The following is a 20,641-nucleotide window of genomic DNA, read 5'->3' on the forward strand; positions in this document are numbered from 1 at the left end:
GCAAGGTACATGTACAGAGCCAATGAAATGCATACATGACTTAATTTAGGGCTCGGTTAAGGCCAGTAGCTAACAACTTATTTGTGCTTGTTTTTTTAATGTTGTTATAAAAGTTTTAAATTACATTTTTTAAGGTCTTAAAAAGGTCTTAAAAAAGTCTTACATTTGACTTGGTGAAACCTGCAGCAGAAACTCTCCACTCTCTCTGTGGTCAGTTGGGTGACTGGTGCTGGAGACATCGATCTCTTTATGCTCTAATAAGTAGAAATTCAGGGAACAACCATTTATTTTAAACATTTAAATAGTATTTACTTCTTTATTATTTGAACTTAAAGTTATTTTTTATTGTTTAGAAAATGGTTTGTTCAAAATCTGAACTCGAGGTGTTTGTCTTTAAAACATGTTCTTGGTTTGACGCATTCATGTTTAAGTGAAACTGCAGTGCATACTGTATTTTTCTGTAGGACATTTACGATGTATTATTTAATAAGATTTATTACGATTTGAGATTTCATATTGTTTATTTTCCAAATGTTTTGATTTCCTGTGCCTTTTAACGAGTTTATATGATTTCTGTCAACATTCTGAACAAGAAAAAGGTGAATCTCAGCTGTTAGTTAGAAATTGGGCTGAAAAAAGAATCAAACTAACAAACAAACTAAAATGATTAAATAATTTGGGAAAGAATAGAAAGATTGTCCCAAAGTCTAAATTATACTCATCATTTTACAACTTTAAAACTTGAACTATCGACTTCCTGCCAGTTTCCAGGAGGTAAACAGTCACAGAGATCACACTTTCTCCTAATTCTGATGTTTGATGTGAACATTAACTGAAGCTCTTGACTTCTTTCCGCACTTTAGATATTGTGCTACAACCAGATGATTGACTGATTGTATACTTGTGGAATTTTCAGGTGTTATAAAATGGAAATTTCACACGGTGACCTCTGACTGTGCACTCGCACTTTATTTTACTCTGTTCTACATTATTTAACACATCTACCTCAACTTTATTGCACCTTAACGCTGTAGTGTTTAATGTTTACTCTTTATTTACGTCTAATGTTTACTCCTCCTGTTCACAGTCTATGCACCTTGGTCCGTTAGTAACGGCTTTTCATTCTTATGTACACTGTGCAAGTGGAAGAATGTCAATAAAGCTTGAGTTGAGTTGAAAATCATGTGTACAGTATGGAGACTTGTTAATGTAGAGTGCAGTCTTCTTGAGCCAGAAAGACTGCATAATTCTTTGTTAAACGTCCCTTCTTTAGAACAGTGCAACTCTCCTTGTGTCATTCCATTTCCTCATGCACTTCTTTGTGTCCTTACAACAGGATGGATTCTTATCTTTCCAAAGAATCTTTGCACAAATACAATGACAAGTGCTGAAAGATTTCTGGATGTTCATCACAAATGTAAAGCTTTGAGGGAACAGACTGACACAGAGAAATAATCTATTTTCTATAAACTAAAGGTTCTCCATGTATTTCACCCCCACTGTCAGTCACACTGAAACAGGATGTTCTTTTAAGAGAAAGTGAAACTGAAAGCTCTCTGTATCTCTCGGTGTGTCAGTGCAAGAAAATGGCAGACGCCCGGTTTTCAGAACAGGATCAGTTCAGCTGTCCTATATGTCTGGATCTCCTGAAGGATCCAGTGACTCTCCATTGTGGCCACAGTTACTGTAAGGTGTGTATTAATGGCTTCTGGAATGAGGAGGACGTGAAGGGCATGTACAGCTGCCCTCAGTGTAGAGAGACGTTCACTCCGAGGCCTGTTCTACGCAGGAACAACATGCTGGCTGAAATGCTTAAGATACTAAAGGAGACTGAACCCCAAGCTGCTCCTGCTCACTTTTACGCTGGACCTGGAGATGTGGACTGTGATTCCTGCACCGGCAGGAAACTCAAAGCCGTCAAGTCCTGTCTGGTGTGTCTGGCCTCGTATTGTGAAGATCATCTTAAACCACACTATCAGTCTCAGGCTTTTAAGAAGCACAGGCTAGTTGAAGCACGTGTGGATCTCCAAGAGAGGATCTGCGGTGAGCACAACATACTGATCGAGATCTACTGCCGTACTGACCAAAGCTTCATCTGTTACTGGTGTACGACGGATAAACACAGAGGTCATGATACAGTTGCAGCAAAAGCAGAACGAATTGAAAAACAGGTGAGGCATTATTATTCTCGATTTAATTAGTTATATGACATTAATTGTTATTAAAAATTCAAAGCATTGCTGATACGAAAGTACTTAGACGTTCAGATCACACTGTGTATTTTAAACAGCCAACAACCACCTTACAGCATTTTACAGCTGCACAATGTTTATAAAAACTTTAAATAAAAAACTTTTATAATTTTAAATAGAACATTTTTATATTTACAGCATTTGGCAGATGCCCTTATCCTGAGTGACTTACAATTATCTCATTCATACAACTGAGCAGTTGAGATTTAGGGCCTTGCTCAGGGGCCCAACAGTCCAAATATACAAGAGTCAGCAAACAGAGCAACAAAGAGCAAAGCAAAAACACAAACCAAGAAACAGTCCAGAGTTCAAACCAGTAAGAAGTGAGGCAGAGTATAACAGGTACATGATCAGGAACAGGATCAGAATCAGGTACAGGATCCAGAGCTGTTGAACAATTACAAAGCAGCATTAAGATGAGCCTTAGGGTTCACACTTAAATACGCATCTAAATTGGTTGGTAAAACGGTTACTTGCATTGGCTTGTTGCACAAAAGTCCGGATGCGAAAAAGAGATCTTTGAAGAGTCAGTTAGGATGGAGTCAGATGTTCTTCCAGGTTCTCCTGAAAATCAGAGCAGGTGTTGTTCTTGAAGATAAAGCTTGCTGGAAGATCTCAAAAAAGGATTTGAGATCTCATCCCGAAGAGTCGCTGCTGGGCTGTTCTAAGCGTCCAACTCTCTGGGCCTTCAGGCCCCCTGGCCTTCGGGCCCCGGGGGTCCGAGACTTTCCGGTCGAGCCGAGTGAGCGAGCTTGCTTTACTTGACTGACGTCAGTTGGGTGTAAGATGTTTTAAAGGTCCTGGACCCCACCCATCTTTGGGGGAATGGCCAATGCTATGGCCTGAAATTTTGGAGGGGGAAACTCCCTATGTTCATGCGTTTGTGGGCATGGTTTCCGGGTTATACTTGCTTTAGAGAACTTATAGTTTTATCCGAAGTGTATTATGACAGTATGGTACATTTCATGATCAAATAAAATGCACCAGTGTTTGCAAAATAAGGAACAAATAATCTTTGTGATCGTTTTGATATTAGACATGGAAAGCACAGACAGCATTAACACAGAGGTACATTACATACTAGCTCACATTTAACATACTATTAACATACCAGTATTTAAGGTATAACTTTGTTAATACAATGTTTTATTCCGGTATATAAAATGCCCCTTGTTAGGAAAATAAAGAGAAGATAATTTTATGTCGACTTTGACATCAAGCATTAAAAGGAAAAGACAGCATTAAAACAGATGTACACTGTACTGGGACCAGTATTTAAGGTATAACTTATGTTAATACAACATTATATTCTGGTGTATACAATGCACACTTGTTAGGAAAGAAAGAATAAAGAGAAGATAATTTTCAATAAAAATCAACTTTGAAATCAAAAAGAAGAGACATTAAAATAGAGGTATATTACAAAACCTTTTAAAGTGTAACTATTATTGAGGTAGAGTTAAACACTTGCTTTATTTATAGGAGGAGATACAAACAAGATGTAAGTTTGTGTCATGTGAGGTGGGACATTCTATTTATTATTTAATTAATAAAGGAATGCTCTCTTTTGGGGTGTGTGTCTGTATATGTGTGTGTGTCACAAACAGACGTACTGGGGCCGAGTTCCGAGAGTGAATTGTTTTATGGTTTGAAAGTCCTTGTGAATTCAACCTGAGAGGCCAGGGGGTTATCTGGCTTTCGGGGTGGTGTATGTATGTGTGTGTGTGTGTGTGTGTGTGTGTGTGTGTGTGTGTGTGTGTGTAAAGTATAGAGACTGGCTTGTGTTATCAGTCTTCCGGGGGGGTATGACACTGTGGTATACAAGTTCTCAATAAAAGTGTAAGCCGTGGTGCTCATCCTTTGATCGAAAAGCAGATGTCAAGGGTTAAAAGGAAATTCCTGAGACAAGAAGTCTAAATGACACGTACCAGACGCTACACCAGCATGTTAAAGAATTCTTTTTGCCAGATAAAATAAACCATTCCATAATTTAATACCCCTAAATCTCAAATATTGACCTGTACAAGTCAGAATTTAAGAAAGATGAAAATTTGACGAGTCACGTAACAGTGAATCTGTGAATTTGCTTTCAAATGAAAACATTCTAAATTGCTCTGGAATGTTCTCCTTACTTAAATATATCTTAAACATGAAAACACATATTTTGAAAATATTAATATAATAAATAGTAAAGATTTCCGAAATAAAGTAGCAGATGAACATTTGATCGGGTTGCACAAAATTCTAACGGAACGCTTTTACAAAACAAAAAGCTAAAAAATAAAAATGGTCGGAAAAGTTCTCGCCCAAACTATATTACAAAATGAAAAAGATCACAGAAACTTGCAAAAACATGCAGCATATGAATTTTTCGCCAAAACCAACCTTCGACTGAAAGACAGTGACGTGTCCTACTATGCCTTCAGCTATGATGCAAAATGCACAATGCCACAATGCATATTTTTTTACTATTTGATTTGCTCTCAGAATGGGCTGAAGGAGGAGCAGATGAAATCCCATCAAAGGATCCAGGAGAAGCAGAAGAAGATGGAGGAGCTGAAACAGACTGTGGAGAGTATTAAGGTAAGGATTGATTCTTTGGATCGCTGCCATACTGAAATGTAAACTTTTACTGAGATCTTGATCTGAAAATGTTTTGAATGCACTGTATGGTGGCTTTAAATTAATCGACATTCTCCTAACAGACGCGTGCCCAAGCAGCAGTAGATGATAATGAGATTATCTTCACTGAACTGATCAGCTCCATGGAGAAAAGGCGCTCGGAGGTGACGGAGATGATCAGAGCTCAGGAGAAAACTGAACTGAGTCGAGCTGAACGACTCCTGAAACATCTGGAGCAGGAAATTGCTGATCTTAAGAGGAAAGTCAGTGATCTGGAGCAGCTTTCACACACACCTGATCACATCCACTTCCTCCAGGTAACACTCACTGTCTGATCTACAGAGGACGCTGTTCCACATATGTTCTTGTCTAAGATCAGAAGTGTGTCTTTGGTCTGATTCAGTCTGAGATCCATTTGTTCCTCTCCTCTATGATGTGTTTCCTCTCTGTAGAGTTTCCCGTCTCTCTGTGTTTCTCCTGGATGTGACGACTCACCCGGCATCACTGTCAATCAACATCTCTCATTTGATAGAGTGAAGAAATTTGTCTCAGATCTGAAAAAGCAAGTTGAGGCAATCTGCCAGGAGGAATTCAACAAAATCCCTCCACAAGGTAAAGGAACAAGCATTTGCTCTGTATGACAGTAAAGAGAGCTGCTCACACAAGAGAAATTAAAAGGAAGCAGTAACACGAGTGCTTGTAAGTGAATTAAAGGTAAACAGGAAATTAAACACAAATACACAAACCACTTACATTTTTGGAGAAAATCATAGTCCCGGTCATGTAATATAATCAGAGATGGATAAAATTGCAAATAAAACTAAATTCCTTTTCAGGAACGCGAGCTGCCTCGAAATGCTTTGGGAACGCTTCCGAGTGTTCACGCTCTGAAATAATGTGTGTAATCAGTCAAAAATTGGATACTGGCTGTCACCGGTGGGGTGACGTCACGACCAGGAAGCATAAAATGCACATGGAGTGAAGCCGGCGTCAGCTTCAGTTTTTCATGAAACGCTCTGTGTGTATGTGTTGTATTTTGTTTGACTATAAAAAAAAATTAAATAAAAGGAAAGCAAGAAGGGAGAGCCGATTGTGCTCATATGTCTCTTTGAGCAAATGTAAATTAGCATAAGCTCCGCCTCTCTTACTTTAATAAGGAGATGGGGGAGCTAGGTTGGTTCCTGAGAGAGCTGGCTGCGCACATTCTGTGCACATTCGACGCAGATTGTCTGCACATTCTGTGCATATTGTGCCATGCTCATTGTGCCGTGCACATTCTGCTTACATTTCTATGCGATCTCCTGGAGAGTACTCCTTGAGAGGGGTGCTCTTACTCGTCGTGGTAAAAAAAATATATATATAATAATAATAAGCCAGTAAGCATTTTTGGGGGTTGTGACCTGTGCTGTAGCTAAGCTACCTAACTTTGCGGTGATGGAGTTTGTGTTCTCCTGGTGGTTCCAAGGTGGCTGTGGCTTCTGAGGGGGCACAGCTTTGAGGTCCAGGCCTCTTCACCAAGGTGGTAGAGACCATTCTCGACTCCAGAGCTCCCTCCACGAGGAGGTTGTATGCCACCAGACGGCATCTGTTCTGCTCAAAGTGTGATCACCACCAGCTGGATCCAGTCCATTGCCCATTTGGCTCAGTGCTGGATTTCCTGCAAGGACAGTTCGTAAAAGGGTTGGCTCCATCAACCCTTAAAGTCTATGCGTCTGCCATTTCGGCGTATTACGTGCACTTAGCGGGGCAATCTCTCGGCAGAGACCCTCTTGTGACGTGTTTACTCTATCAAGACTGCGTTTTTGTTGGCCATTTTCTCTCTAGAGAGTAGGAGATCTACAGGCCCCTTCTGTTGCCCCCACCTTCCTGGAGTTTACCCCAAGACAGTTAACATTCCCAAGGTGCCCTTGGTCGTCCCACGACCTGTAAGGTTACAGGCATTCTATCCTCCTCCATTTTAGGCCCCAGACAAGGAGAAATTGAACCGGCTGTACCTGGTATGCGCACTGAGACCTGAGTCCATAGCATTGGTCCCTGGAGAAAGTCTGACCAACTGCTTGTCCGCTACAGCCCTCTGAGGAGAGGCCTCCCTGCCAATAAGCAGCCCCTTACCTTTGTCCGGTTCTACATCCTGGACCGCAGTGCCAATCCTGGCCCCTCTGTCCTTCGACCTAGCTGTGCTTATACACACTAGTCAGGGACTGGTCAGTCTGGGATGATTGAACACTCGTTCCTAAAGCATTTAGACGCAGCTCAAGGTCCTGAATGGGAATGTCTCTAGGTTACGTAAGTAACCCTAGTTCCCCGAGGGAATGAGATGCTGCATCTCTAAGCCACACTGCCGGCATCACTGCAGTGCTTCCTTCTCCCTTAGAGAAGCTGGCGCTCGCCTCTCTCTATGTTCGTTTTATACTTTCTGGTCGTGAAGTCACCGCGCCGGTGATGGCTAATGTCCAATTTTTGACTGATTCTGATTGAGTCTCGTTACCTCAGGGAACTAGGGTTACATACGTAACCTAGAGACGTTCTTACTCTCCAGTGTTCTGTATTGTTTTAAGGACAATAATCACACTTTTGATATTACCCAATTTTGTATTTGGGCCCCAGGCTGCTCATCAGGGATAAACACCCATCGCTTATCTTAACTCTTAAATTCTGTAAAACTGCTTTGAGACAATGTCCGTTGTGAAAAGCGCTATAGAAATAAATTCGACTTGACTTGTTTTATGTAGCACCAGTGTTCTGGAGAAAAGTTGACTCATTTCGTTGTGTACTGCGTCAGCTATATATGGATGAAATGACAATAAAAGCTTCTTGACTCTTGATAGATTGGACTTTATGTTAGGTACTACTCTTGACCACAAGGGGACAACATTTGGTTTTAAGAGCGCCACATTGATGAGTAAACAGAGGAGATCATTTTATTTAGAAACTAAATTGCCATATTCAGGGTCACTGTGCTTCCAGAGTTTATCCTGTGAATTTTGGATGATAGGTGAGAATGCTAAAAAAAAAAGCTATAGAAATAAACTTGAACTAGTTCCTGTGAATGATCTAATGCTTTGCTCCGGATACGAGGCTGAGACCTTCCCTAGTGCCCTCTTTTGCACTTTATTAAGGCAAAAAACTTCCTTAGCAGAACATGGAGGCAAGAGAGACATCTTTAGCAGAAAAAATGTCATCCTCAGCAGAACATGGAGGAAGAGTAACATTATTATCAACGGATGAAGGATGGTAGATGGTGGTATTTGGGTTGCCCAGCTTGTTTGCAAGAAATATCCATAAATTGTGTCTCTCCTGGTTGGATAGGATCAAGAGCCCTTCTCACCTGTTGCTGACAAAACCTGAGGTTCTTCTCCAGTAGAGATTAATGAACAGCACAAACATGTTCCTTCACATCCATCTTTAGGTCTCTTCTTTTTTTGTAATTCATAACACAATGGTGTTAGTAAATTCAGGTATTGATGTAGCTAAAAAGGTGAGGAGACCTGGGGTGTTCAATAGAGTTGAAGCTCTATAGCAGGAGATCTTCCACATATTCAAACCTATGAAAAGCAAATTTTCATGGAGCTGGCTTTTGGACCATTGTGATGCTGTATATGGTGCAAATGTTTGGGAATTTCATCATTTTTATGTCTCCATTTTGTCTCTGTGTTTTCACAGCTGCAGCAGTTCAGATGATTTTACCCTCAGAACTGAAGAGCAGAGCAGATTTTCTGCAGTGTAAGTGTACCACACACATATACACCCCCCCCCCACACACACACACACAGTGTAAACATGTCTGTATTGATGATCTAAATCTGATCCATTTCTCCCTGATGACTGATGATGTGTAATATTTAAAATAGTTCATGTAGAGCAGCATTAGGAGAACAGAAACACACACAGGTGTCTCACACACACTTATTATAAATCCTGTGATTAACATCAAACCTGTGCACATTTTATTGTTCTAGATTTCTGTTATCTAACTCTGGAACCCAACACCTTACATTACCGACTCATTCTCTCTGAGAACAACAGAGCGGTGCATTGGAGTGATACAAAACAGCGATATTTTGAGCATCCTGAGAGGTTTGACTACTGGGTCCAGGTGTTGTGTAAAGAGAGTGTGTGTGGACGCTGTTACTGGGAGGTGGAGTGGAACAGTAAGAGTTGGGTCTACATATCAGTCTCATATAAAAATATCAGCAGGAAAGGAGGAGGTTATGAGTGTGGCTTTGGATGCAACAGTCAGTCCTGGAGTCTGGTGTGTTCTTCTTCCTCTGTCTCTTTCTGGCATGACTACTATGAGACTGTGCTTCCAGGTCCAGCGTCCTCCAGAATAGGAGTGTATGTGGATCACAGTGCAGGAACTCTGTCCTTCTACAGCGTCTCTGATACGATGAGGCTCCTCCACAGAGTCCACACCACCTTCACTCAGCCGCTATATGCTGGATTCTGGATTGGTTCCCACTCAGCTTTGAGATTGTGTGATCGAAAATGAAATGTTTGTAAAATGTTTTATAAATTTAAATGAAATGTGACCCAGCAGAATATTTAACTACATACATGTTTTGAGATTTATTATACTCCCAATGTACAAGATTATAAGAAAAATCTGTGGCTTTGAGAAAGTGGTAGCTCAGATCTTAAGATGTTGGCCCTCAGAGTGGAAGGTTGTGAGTTCAAATCCCATCACCACTAATCTACCACTGCTAGGCCCTTAGTGAATAAATAAAATAATTGTAAGTTACTCTGGATGAGGGTGTCTGAAAAATGGAAGGAGGTTGTAGCTTAGTGGTAAAGCCATTGGACTTTAAAGCTAAATGTCATGAGTTCAAATCCCAGCCACACCCAGCAGCCTGTCCTGGACCCCTGAGGAAGGCCCTTAACCCCATAGCTGCTCAGTTATATGAATAAATGTGTATTTAAAATGTGGTAAATGTAAATGCACTGAAATAAAACTCCAAAAATGTGGAGAAAGATCAAATTCAAATAAAGTTCCCCAATGTGCAGAGAAACTAAACTCCAAAATCTGGAAACAAATAAACGTTATAGATGTAGAATAATGCAGTCTTTAGTAAAACATTATTTGTTATTAAAAAGTACAGAGCCAGATAACTAGGTATCGTTTACATTTTATCGATACCGGTACGATACGGTACTTTTTATCAATACTGTTATCTACTGTTTATAATTTTGGTGCAAAGAGAAATGATGTAAAAAGATGTTGAAAATTCAAGTTTTATTACTGCTGTTATTACCAACTTTAGTACTGCAGTTTACAAATGTTTCTAAGAAAACATAAAAAAGCACAAAGCACAATTTTTTAATAAAAAGGCCTTTCAAAAAGATTGAGAAAAAAGATTTCCTCTGCATTCCAGAGCCCAAATTATTTAAACAGCATTTTCATAGGAGTACAACAGAATGTAATTCCGGCATCTTTAGCAATTGGGCGAAATTATCTATTACTTCTTGATCTGAAACACCAACCATTTATTGGCAGCCCTTTATTCTGGGGTCATCTGCCCACACAGCGCTTTGGGTTGGGCTTACCTGTTGGGTTATTCATACTTTGATTTACATTTTAAAACCGATCTGGTGTCCCCAAAGATTACTAGTACTATCTAAAGACGTATTTTATACGCTTTCAGGGATGGAAAATGACAAGCCGCTGCTTCTAATTCCAATTTTACACCGAAGATAAAACACAAGTGTCGATAACAGTATCGGTACCGATCCCTACAGCTAGCACAAGCTAATCTGACATGCCATGTACGTAATTAAAAAATAAACACCTGAATATTTGTTTAAACAAAATGTATTTATTATTTCATGTCACTTATTCATTTGATCAAAATGAGTTATGTTAAAGTTATTTCAGAAACCCATCGAATATAAACTCTTAACACAGTCAATCACTTGATAAAAACATCTATTTTAATCAGCAAAGTGAAAAAGAAATAAAGAGCATGTTTTAAATGTCCTAAACCTCTAAACCTATTCTTAAATTCTGAGCTGCTTTGAGACAATGTATGTTGTGAAAAGCGCTATGGAAATAAACTTGACTTGTCTAAACCTGCCTCCTGCCTCTTCTTTCCAGAACACCTCTCTGAAGTGTCACACATGTAAAATACAACATTTAAAGAGCAGTTCATGAGTGCAAACATACAAAACCAAAGTGTAAAAGAGATTTTTGGTGGGTCTTGGCTAATTTACAGCCATGTTCTTTTAGCTTTTCATTAAAAGATATTTAGCAGGACTGGCTTCTTTACTATCTGTTATGTGTTTTATAGCTTTAAATAGTAACTGACAAAGTACCTCATTTATTCAGAAAATAGAAGAAACAACAAATCAGTTTTCAATTTGTACAACTGTATAAATCACAGAGAAGCTCCTGTACAGTAAAAAAGTCTCTCTCCTGTTGAGTGTTTGAAATGTGAACTCTTGCTCCAGGTGGCCACGCCCACTTTCTCTGTTACACAATAACAAACACTGAGACAGGATGTTCCTTTCAGAGGAAATGAAACTTATAAAACTCTGTGTGTCAGTGCTAGAAAATGGCAGCGGCAAGTATTTCAGATCAGGATAACTTCAACTGTCCAGTGTGTCTGGATCTCCTGAAGGATCCAGTGACTCTTCATTGTGGCCACAATTACTGTAAGGTGTGTATTAATGGCTTCTGGGATAAAGGAGATCAGAAGAAGATCTACAGCTGCCCTAAGTGTAGAAAGACGTTCACTCCGAGGCCTGTTCTATGCAGGAACAACATGCTGGCTGAAGTGGTGGAAAAACTGAAGAAGAACAAACTCCAAGCTGCTCCTCCTGCTCACTGTTACACTGGACCTGGAGATGTGGACTGTGATTCCTGCACTGGGAGAAAACGCAAAGCCACTAAAACCTGTCTGGTGTGTCTGGCCTCGTATTGTGAAGATCATCTTAAACCTCACTATCAGGCTCAGGCTTTTAAGAAGCACAAGTTAGTTGAAGCCTGTGCAGATCTCCAAGAGAAGATCTGCTCTCAGCATGACAAACTGATGGAGATCTACTGCCGTACTGACCAAAGCTTCATCTGCTACTTGTGTACTTTGGATAAACACAGAGGTCATGATACAGTTTCAACTGCTGCAAAAAGAATTGAAAAACAGGTGAGTGTTGGACATTTCTAGTCAAAGTTCATTTAATATTATTTAGTAGATTTCATTTGTTAAATTACTGTTATTATTTGATATTAAACGTAGGTGTTGTTACCAACACCCAAAAACCTTACAGCATTTTACAGCTAAGAACTTTAACAGTAACAGTGTTATCATGCTTTTGGTGGTTAAATGATTTACAGTTTTTTTTTTAATCTTTGTTGCTAGCTTTTATTCAAATTTATTAAATTTTTCATACTTTTATATGTACGTTCTGGTTTCATATAAAGACACACTGGAACATGCAAAATAGGAGTGAAGTCATGTTTGTCAGTGTCAGGTGAAAGAACGTGCTGGAAAACCGAAGTGCAATCCACAAAGGTTTTTAATGGAAGAAATATAGAGCAAGGCAGAAAACGGCAAAACCACAACGAAATTCCAGGTTCAACAATCCTGGTGAAAACTATGAGCAAACAAAACACACAGAGTCCTGTAACCAATGATTATCAGAAACAGAATGTTAGGAGAGTCTGCCAGTGTTCTTAAGCCTAAGCTGTAGAACAGACAAAGAACTGGTGGGAAAACAGGGGTTTAAATAGAGTGCAAACCGATAAGGGCCAGGTGTAGCTGATTAGAGTATGTGGAAGAGCTGCTTGGAGTGATAGGTGGAGGCGTGGCTGGTGGATCCCTGACAGTCAGTCTACATTCTCAATGAAATCTGTTTGAAACTATAAAAAGTAAGGAAAACTCTGGAAACTCTTTGAGAACTCTGGAGTTGAAGCTCTGGGTGACTTTGGCATTGTGCTAAATAATCAGACCCCAAAGAGCTCCACGTAAACTAATTCATCCTATTAGCATTTTTTTTTTTCTTCAAAATCCTGACTCAGGAAACTCAGACACAAAGCAGGCGGATTCAGCCTATATGTTTCATATGCCCACAATACAAACATAGTTAAGAGGTGGGAGGAAACAAGAAAACCCCAAAAAACCCCACTATCAGAAATTGATAAAAACCTAGCTCAAACCCCCGAGAACCTGAAAGCACTCCCCCATAATGTGCATATCCCAAATCCTGAAAATCCACTCTTTGGTGAGGTGAGCCAGGGCAATCTGTTTCCTGTGGAAACCATGGGAGCAAGGACAGCAGCGAGGCCACAGGGCAGAACGTTGTCCTCAGTTGAGGAAGGAGCAGAGCGACATTCTCAGTAGGAAGTGGAGGGTGGGTGACGTTCTCAGCAAGGCACGAAGGCTGGGCGATGACTTCAGCTGGGTTTGGAAGTTGGGTGACATCATCAGCAAGGAAGAAAAGCTGATGATGTCCTCAGCAAATCAGGAAGGCTGGGCAGCACAAATAATTCCTAAATAAATTTTTACGCAAAGTTACGCAACAGTCAGTCCTGGAGTCTGCAGTGTTCTTTCTCCTCTGTCTCTTTCTCTCACAACGCCGTTAAGACCGAACTCCGAGGTCCAGCAGCGTCCAGAATAGGAGTGTATGTAGATCACAGTGCAGGAACTCTGTTCTTCTACAGCATCTCTAAAAGATTGAGGCTCCTCCACAGAGAACCACATTCACTCAGCCGCTATACGCTGGTTTTAGGATCGGTTTTAAGTCAGCTGTGAAGTTTTGTGAGTTGAAATGAAATGTTCATCAAAGTGTTTAGTATAATTACTAAACTTTTTAGAACATTTCTGGAAAAAATTAATTCATCAGCTTTCCAAGGAAGGAAAGCTGATGATGTCCTCAGCGAATCAGGAAGGCTGGGCAGCACAAATAATTCCTAAATAAAGTTTTACTCTGAAAAAAAACAAGGCAATGAACAAAAACATTATGAGCTGATGAGAGACGTAAAAACAAAATGACAAAATCTGGTGGGAAAAATGATTGATTTATTTACCTTTCTTCATTTTCACACAAAGCTAAGCTTGTAATTACCGTAATTTCCGGACTATTAGGCGCACAAATATAAGCCGCACCCACTAAATTTTACAAAAATTTTTATTTTGAACATAAATAAGCCGCACCTGTCTATAAGCCGCAGTGTGTCTACACTGAAACTAATGAACTTTACACAGGCTTTAATGAAAGACAGTGTCTGTTACACGGCTTGTATCTAAACAGTAGCCTACCAAGAAAGTCATTGTTCACTGTCTTCCTCCTTCCTTTCACAAATATTTCTCTCGAGAGTTTTCATCATCCATATTTATGATGTGGTGCCGCCTGATTCAGTGGGAGCGCATCTGATTTAATATAAAGAATTTAAGTCAAGTCAAGTGAAGTTTATTTCTATTGCGCTTTTCACAACAGACATTGTCTCAAAGCAGCTTTACAGAAAACAACAGTGAAGGTGAACAGTGTGTGTTTCTCCCTGATGAGCAGCCGTGGCGACTGTGGCAAGGAAAAACTCCCTTAGATGTTATGAGGAAGAAACCTTGAGAGGAACCAGACTCAAAAGGGGAACCTCATCCTCATTTGGGTGACATCAAGAGTTTGATCATAAATCTTTCAACAATACAGAACACTGGAGAGTGAGAACTAACATGATTACTGGAGTATAAGATTATAAGTGATGTTCTTTCTGCAGTCTTATACAGTCTATATGGTTAGTAGCTCCTAGTTTTATAAGCTCAGCATTTGTGATCATCACAGATCCAGCATCAGCTTTTCCATGCCAGAGCCTTGAAACACTCCAGGAGGTCCAGTGTCAAAACTCCACACATGTAGCGGGATCCAAATGGCACTGGTACGTCTCTAGATGGTTCGGGATGTTTGCGAGTTCGGCATCTACTTCTTCAAAGGTCCGTAATCATCACGAGGTGGGAGGTGACTGGAGCTGGCCAAATCTCAGGATGCCTCGGGATGGGGAGAGAAAGAGAAGCAGTGGAGAGCAATTAGCGTAGCTGCTGTTCATGATATTAACAGCACAAGTTAATAATGTGATGTGATCAGATGTTCTGGAGCACAAGGTTATGATGTGATGTGTGTTATGTGTAGGCTTTGCTAAAAAGATATATTTTTAATCTGCACTTAAACTGGGTGAGTGTGTCTGAGCCCCGAACACTGTCAGGAAGACTATTCTTTAGTCTTTATTCTTTAGCTCCTAAACATTTAGTTTAGGAGCTAAATGTGAGAATGATCTACCACCTTTAGTGGACTTTGCTATTTTAGGAACTACTAGAAGCCCAGAGTTTTGAGATCTCAGGGAGCGTGACGGATTGTAGCGTGTTAAAAGACTGGAGAGATACATGGGAGCCAAACCATTTAGTGCTTTATAAGTGAGAAGTAATAGTTTGTAGTCTTTTCGAAACTTAACAGGAAGCCACTGTAGGGACGATAGGATTGGGGTTATGTGATCATATTTTCTTGACCTTGTGAGAACTCTTGCTGCTGCATTCTGGACTAACTGAAGCTTGTTTATTGAAGTAAATTAATTTAATTGGTTCACATGAACCTGTTCAGCAATTTCATTGGTCTAATGTTATGGGGTTCAGTTTTTTGGCTTGAAGTTTGTGAAACCGGGAAAAACTCATAAATTAGCCGCTTCATTGTTTAAGCCGCGGGGTTCAAAGCGAGTGAAAAAAGCCTTATAGTCCGGAAAATACGGTAAATTCAATACAGAGGTGGCAAACGTACACACATTCTTCACTTAAGTAGAAGTACATAAAATTTCTCTTCTTCTTTTTTGGCTGCTCTCACTAGGAGTCTCCACAGTGGATCATCGGTCTCCATACCCCCCCTGTCCTTCACATCTGCCTTTTTCAAACCAACTACCTGCATGTCTTCCCTCACCACATCCATGAACCTTCTACAGAACCTACAGACAATTTCCGGATTCTCATTTGGATCCTAACAAACAGCAAGCTGCGGATTATCTTAAAATTCGTGGGAATCCGCAGCAGGACTGAATGTTCAGGAACGTCAGGAATAATATTTTAAACTATTTTCACTAACAATTTTCATAACAAATAAAAAAATGAACAATATTGTAATAAAGTGACAATGTTTAGATGAATTCACTAAGGTACCACTAAGGGGGTGCGTCAAAAATTCCTGGATTTTCAGAACCCGGAGGGGGTCTTAGAAAGTAACTCCCACAAGTTCCACTGTATACAAATGTCGCGTTGAAGGTTTTAATATTGCCTCCTTTATATGCATTTATTTATATTTTTTATAAAAATAGTCAAACAGAAATTTGTGTGAAAATGTAACGAGTGAAAGTAAAAAGTTGTCAGAAAAATAGTGAAATACTGATTCCAGAAAAATCTACTGAAGTACAGTAACGAAGTATTTGTACTTTATTACTTCCCTCCTCTGATTAAATACAATAAAAAGTGCTGAAAAAAATCATGATTTCTACCAAATACCATTAAAGTAGGAATTATTCAAATTTGTAATTTTTTTGTTTTCCAAAGCAGGAATAATAAACTTAATTCTTTTTTATATAATTATGTAGAAATGACCTTCTACTGCAGGAATAATAAACTGTATCTTCTTCGGTCTCAGAATGAGCTAAAGGAGGAGCAGATTAAATCCCAGCAGAAGGTCCAGGAGAAGCAGAAGAAGGTGCAGGAGCTGAAACAGACTGTGGATATTATAAAGGTGAGGAATGAGCTGTACATGTGTGGAGAATTAAGTCACCATACGATAAAGATTTACTCTTCAGCTAGACTTCTTGTGAACATGTTTGAACAGACGCGTTCCCAAGCAGCAGTAGATGATAATGAGAAGATCTTTAATGAGATGATCAGCTCCCTGGTGAAAAGGCGCTCGGAGGTGACGGAGATGATCAGAGCTCAGGAAAAAGCTGAACTGAGTCGAGCTGAAAAATACCTGAAACATCTGGAGCAGGAGATCACTGATCTTCAGAGGAGAGTCAGTGATCTGGAGCAGCTTTCACACACACGTGATCACATCCACTTCCTCCAGGTAACACTCACTGTCTGATCTACAGAGGGCGCTGTTCCTCACAAAGTTTCCTCCTAAAAGCTCATTACGCCATCAGAAGTGTGTCTTTGGTCTGATTCAGTCTGAGATTCATTCGTTTCTCTCCTCCACTTTTCTCCTTCTCTATGATGTGTTTCCTCTCTGTAGAGTTTCCCGTCTCTCTGTGTTTCTCCTGGATCTGACGACTCACCCAGCTTCACTGTCAATCAACATCTCTCATTTGATGGAGTGAAGAAATCTGTCTCAGATCTGAAAACACGAGTCGAGGAGATCTGTCAGGAGGAATTCAACAAAATCCCTCCACAAGGTAAAGCAGCAAATGTTTAATCTGTTTCACAGTAAAAAGAGACTTAAAAAAAAAAAACATATATTAGAAGTAAGAAGGAAGAAGAAATGAGACATTCTCACACTTAGAGCAGTGAGGAATCTTGTTTTTCGAATCCTCGCTTTAAAGTGTCTTCATGTGATTTTTCTGTCTGCATTTTGTCTCTGTGTGTCCACAGCTACAGAAGTTCAGAGGACTTTGCTCTCACATATGAAGAAAAGAAAAGAATGTCTGCAATGTAATTGGAAAACACACACACACACACACACACACACACACACACACACACACACACACACACACACACACACGCTTCTTTGTATTGTTGATCTAAATCTGATCCATTTCTCCCTGAAGACTGATCCTGTGTAATATTTCATATAGAGCAGCACACACACTTATTACTAACCTGTGGACATTTTCTTGTTTTAGATTTTTGTCATCTGACTCTGGATCCCAACACGGCACATCCCTTCCTCGTTCTGTCTGAGAACCACAGAGCAGTGACGTGGAGTGAGACAAAACAGCAATACTCTGATCATCCAGAGAGATTTGACTCCTGGGTCCAGGTGTTGTGTAAAGAGAGAGTGTGTGGACGCCGTTACTGGGAGGTGGAGTGGAACAGTGAGAACTGGGTCTACATATCAGTCTCTTATAAAGACCTCAGCAGGAAAGGACAGGGTGATGAGAGTGTGTTTGGACGCAACAGTCAGTCCTGGAGTCTGCAGTGTTCTTCTTCCTCTGTCTCTTTCTCTCACAACGGCGTTAAGACCGAACTCCGAGGTCCAGCGGCGTCTAAAATAGGAGTGTACGTGGATCAGAGTGCAGGAACTCTGTTCTTCTACAGCATCTCTAAAAGATTGCGGCTCCTCCACAAAGTCCAAACCACATTCACTCAGCCGCTATACGCTGGTTTCAGGATCGGTTTTAAGTCAGCTGTGAAGTTTTGTGAGTTAAAATGAAATGTTCATCAAAGTGTTTAGTAAAATTACTAAACATTTTAGAACATTTCTGGAAAAAAGAAATTTACCAGATGGGAATTTTTACTTGTATGCACGATTAGGGGGTTTATTATACTGATAGAAAAAATAGAAAAGATAATTGTAAGATGGTCTGGATAAGGGTGTCTGACCACTGCTGTAAATGTAACTGCTTTGGAACGATGTGTTTTTTTTTTATCTGCACCAGAAGAGTACTCCAAAATACGCTGCGAGATCTCATATAAACAGTCTCAGGATCTGGGATCAGTGATGTGACTGTGCTTCTGTTTTTCACCACTAGTGGGCCCCCGAGTCCCCACACCTTACTCCCTACTCCCTAATCTGCCCAGAATGTTTGCACCTGTGTTGCATTATTTCTGTGTGTATTTAAGGTTTTGCGGTTGTGTAATCTGTTATGTGTTATAATGTGATTTGTTTCTGATGTTATGTTCACCCCTTTTCTGTTTTTCAAGTCTCTTGTTATCTCCAGAGCTCCCTGTGTAGTCCTGTTTTGAGTTTGTGTGTCCAGAGTCCCCTGCCCCTGTCCTTGCGTTTTCTTCTACTCAAGTTTGGTTTTGTGTTTAATACTTTTTTAATCATGGACTTTATTCTTACTCTTCCTGTGTAGGACTTCAAAACTATTAGGAAATTATACTTTTGTGATATTTTTCTGTTTTTTTGTTTGTGGATCTCAGACTGTTCAAATAGAGAACTATGGATTTATCCTGCACGCCCATCTTGGTCTCTGCACGTGGTTTCTAGCCCCTTCTTGTGGCAGACTGCCAAAGTGCCTGCCTTTTGCTTGAGCATGTCTGATAAATGTCATGAATGTAGCTGCTTTGTAAATATTGTGTCTTCAGAAATAATAAATCTTACTCAAACTGCTGCCTCTGTGTTTTTGTCCTCCTACTGGTCCAAAAACACCCTACTGTGTGTAAAAGACATTTTGATTTTATATCTTGAACCTTGAACCGACTGTTAAAAAAAAAATCAAAAAAGTGAAAGAGAAATAAAGAGCCTTTTCTCAAACCGGACTCCAGACTCCAGAAACGACCTGTGAAGTTTAAAATAAAAAGATTAAAACAACAACATTTCAAGCGAAGTGATTTTACAAAGCAAAGTGCAGACTTTTAAGAACCACAAGTTAGTTGAGGCCTGTGCAGATCTCCAAATGAAGATCTGCTCTCAGCATGCCAAACTGATTGAGATCTACTGCTGTACTGACCAAAGATCTTCATCTGTTACTTGTGCACGATGGATAAACACAGAGGTCATGATGCTGTTGCAGCGAAAACAGAAAGAAGTGAAGAACAGGTGAGTGTTGGTCATTGGACATTGTTATTTTGTAGGCTGTTTATGTCAGGCGGGAACGGAGGCGGAAGCCGAAGTGAAAGCAAACCGTGTTTTATTCAAAACAAAAAGGCAGAGCCAACACAAATACCTGCGTGAGCAAGGATAATCCAGAAAACAGAGTCCGAGTCCGAGTCAAAAAGGCACGTAGCGGAGCTGAGCATACGCGAAGACACCGGCACACACGTGGACGGGCATAAACACGCACGAACATACAATAACGGACACCAGTTCATGTGAGTGTGAGGCTTTTATAGGTGGTGTGATGGGTGCATGAAACTAGTCCCAGGTGATCGGGATGAGCCCGATTGCAATGAGCCTCGTGCGGGCGGGGCACGCATGAGAGCAAGAGCGAGGTGCATCGGGGAATCCCGGGGTATGACAGCCTCCGAAGGGGGCATGGCAGGGTGATTCCTGACAGTTTATAAGGAAGACTGAAGGAAGTCTCTTGTTCCTGTCCTTTTCCTTTGCTCAGATCTGCCAGGTCTGTCCCACCATTGCCCTATCTCTGGATAGGGTTCTCTTCGATTGGAGGCCTGAGATTTCAGAGCTACACGAGAGCTTTGAGAATGGATTTGGACTGTCAATCAACATCTCTCGTTTGATGAAGTGAGAAAATCTCAGATCTGAAAAAACTGGTCAAGGAAATCTATCAGCAGGAATTCAACAAAAATTCTTCTACAAGGTAAAGAAGCAAAATACGGTTATTTATTTTACTGTAGGGGAAAAACAGCTATACTTTATGATTCTTACAGTGCTGCAAATAAAGCCGGTATTTTTTTAATTTTTTGCCTCTTTGTCACACTTAAATGATTCAGATCATGAAGCAAATTTTTATATTACACAAAGATAACCCAAGTAAATACAAAATTGAGTTTTTAAATGATGATTTTATGTATTAAGGGAAAATCACTGTTCGAAACCAGCCTGGCCATGTGTGAAAAAGTAATTGCCCAAGCGTTAGCGATAACTTCCAATTGGTTTTTCACATCTTTCTCTCGGCTTCTCCCATTTTTTTGAGATGAACGTCCTGTTTAAGGTCATGCCAT

General features: G+C 40.2%; 1 protein-coding gene across 1 annotated transcript; it reads left to right on the forward strand.

Moving 5' to 3' along the window:
* Positions 1-498: 498 nt before the first annotated feature.
* On the forward strand, positions 499-19,123 carry LOC310730483 (uncharacterized protein). The gene is made up of 12 exons (XM_083549511.1): positions 499-2,171; positions 4,740-4,835; positions 4,958-5,191; positions 5,327-5,486; positions 8,538-8,597; positions 8,834-9,360; positions 11,417-12,007; positions 16,497-16,592; positions 16,686-16,919; positions 17,085-17,244; positions 17,441-17,500; positions 17,695-19,123. The coding sequence occupies exons 1-12, from the start codon at positions 1,587-1,589 to the stop codon at positions 18,222-18,224; spliced, it is 3,333 nt and encodes a 1,110-aa protein (XP_083405637.1). The 5' UTR covers positions 499-1,586; the 3' UTR covers positions 18,225-19,123.
* The last annotated feature ends 1,518 nt before the right edge of the window (positions 19,124-20,641 follow it).

Source organism: Silurus aristotelis (assembly GCF_946808225.1).
Source record: "Silurus aristotelis genome assembly, chromosome: 8".
Taxonomy (NCBI): domain Eukaryota; kingdom Metazoa; phylum Chordata; class Actinopteri; order Siluriformes; family Siluridae; genus Silurus; species Silurus aristotelis.

Bases quoted from the DNA above. Each gene is read 5' to 3' on its own strand.
- LOC310730483 (XM_083549511.1), top strand. From the start codon at position 1,587: ATGGCAGACGCCCGGTTTTCAGAACAGGATCAGTTCAGCTGTCCTATA. The intron at 12,008-16,496 runs GTGAGTGTTGGA...CTTCGGTCTCAG, and splicing joins CAAAAAGAATTGAAAAACAG to AATGAGCTAAAGGAGGAGCA. The intron at 16,920-17,084 runs GTAACACTCACT...TCCTCTCTGTAG, and splicing joins ATCACATCCACTTCCTCCAG to AGTTTCCCGTCTCTCTGTGT.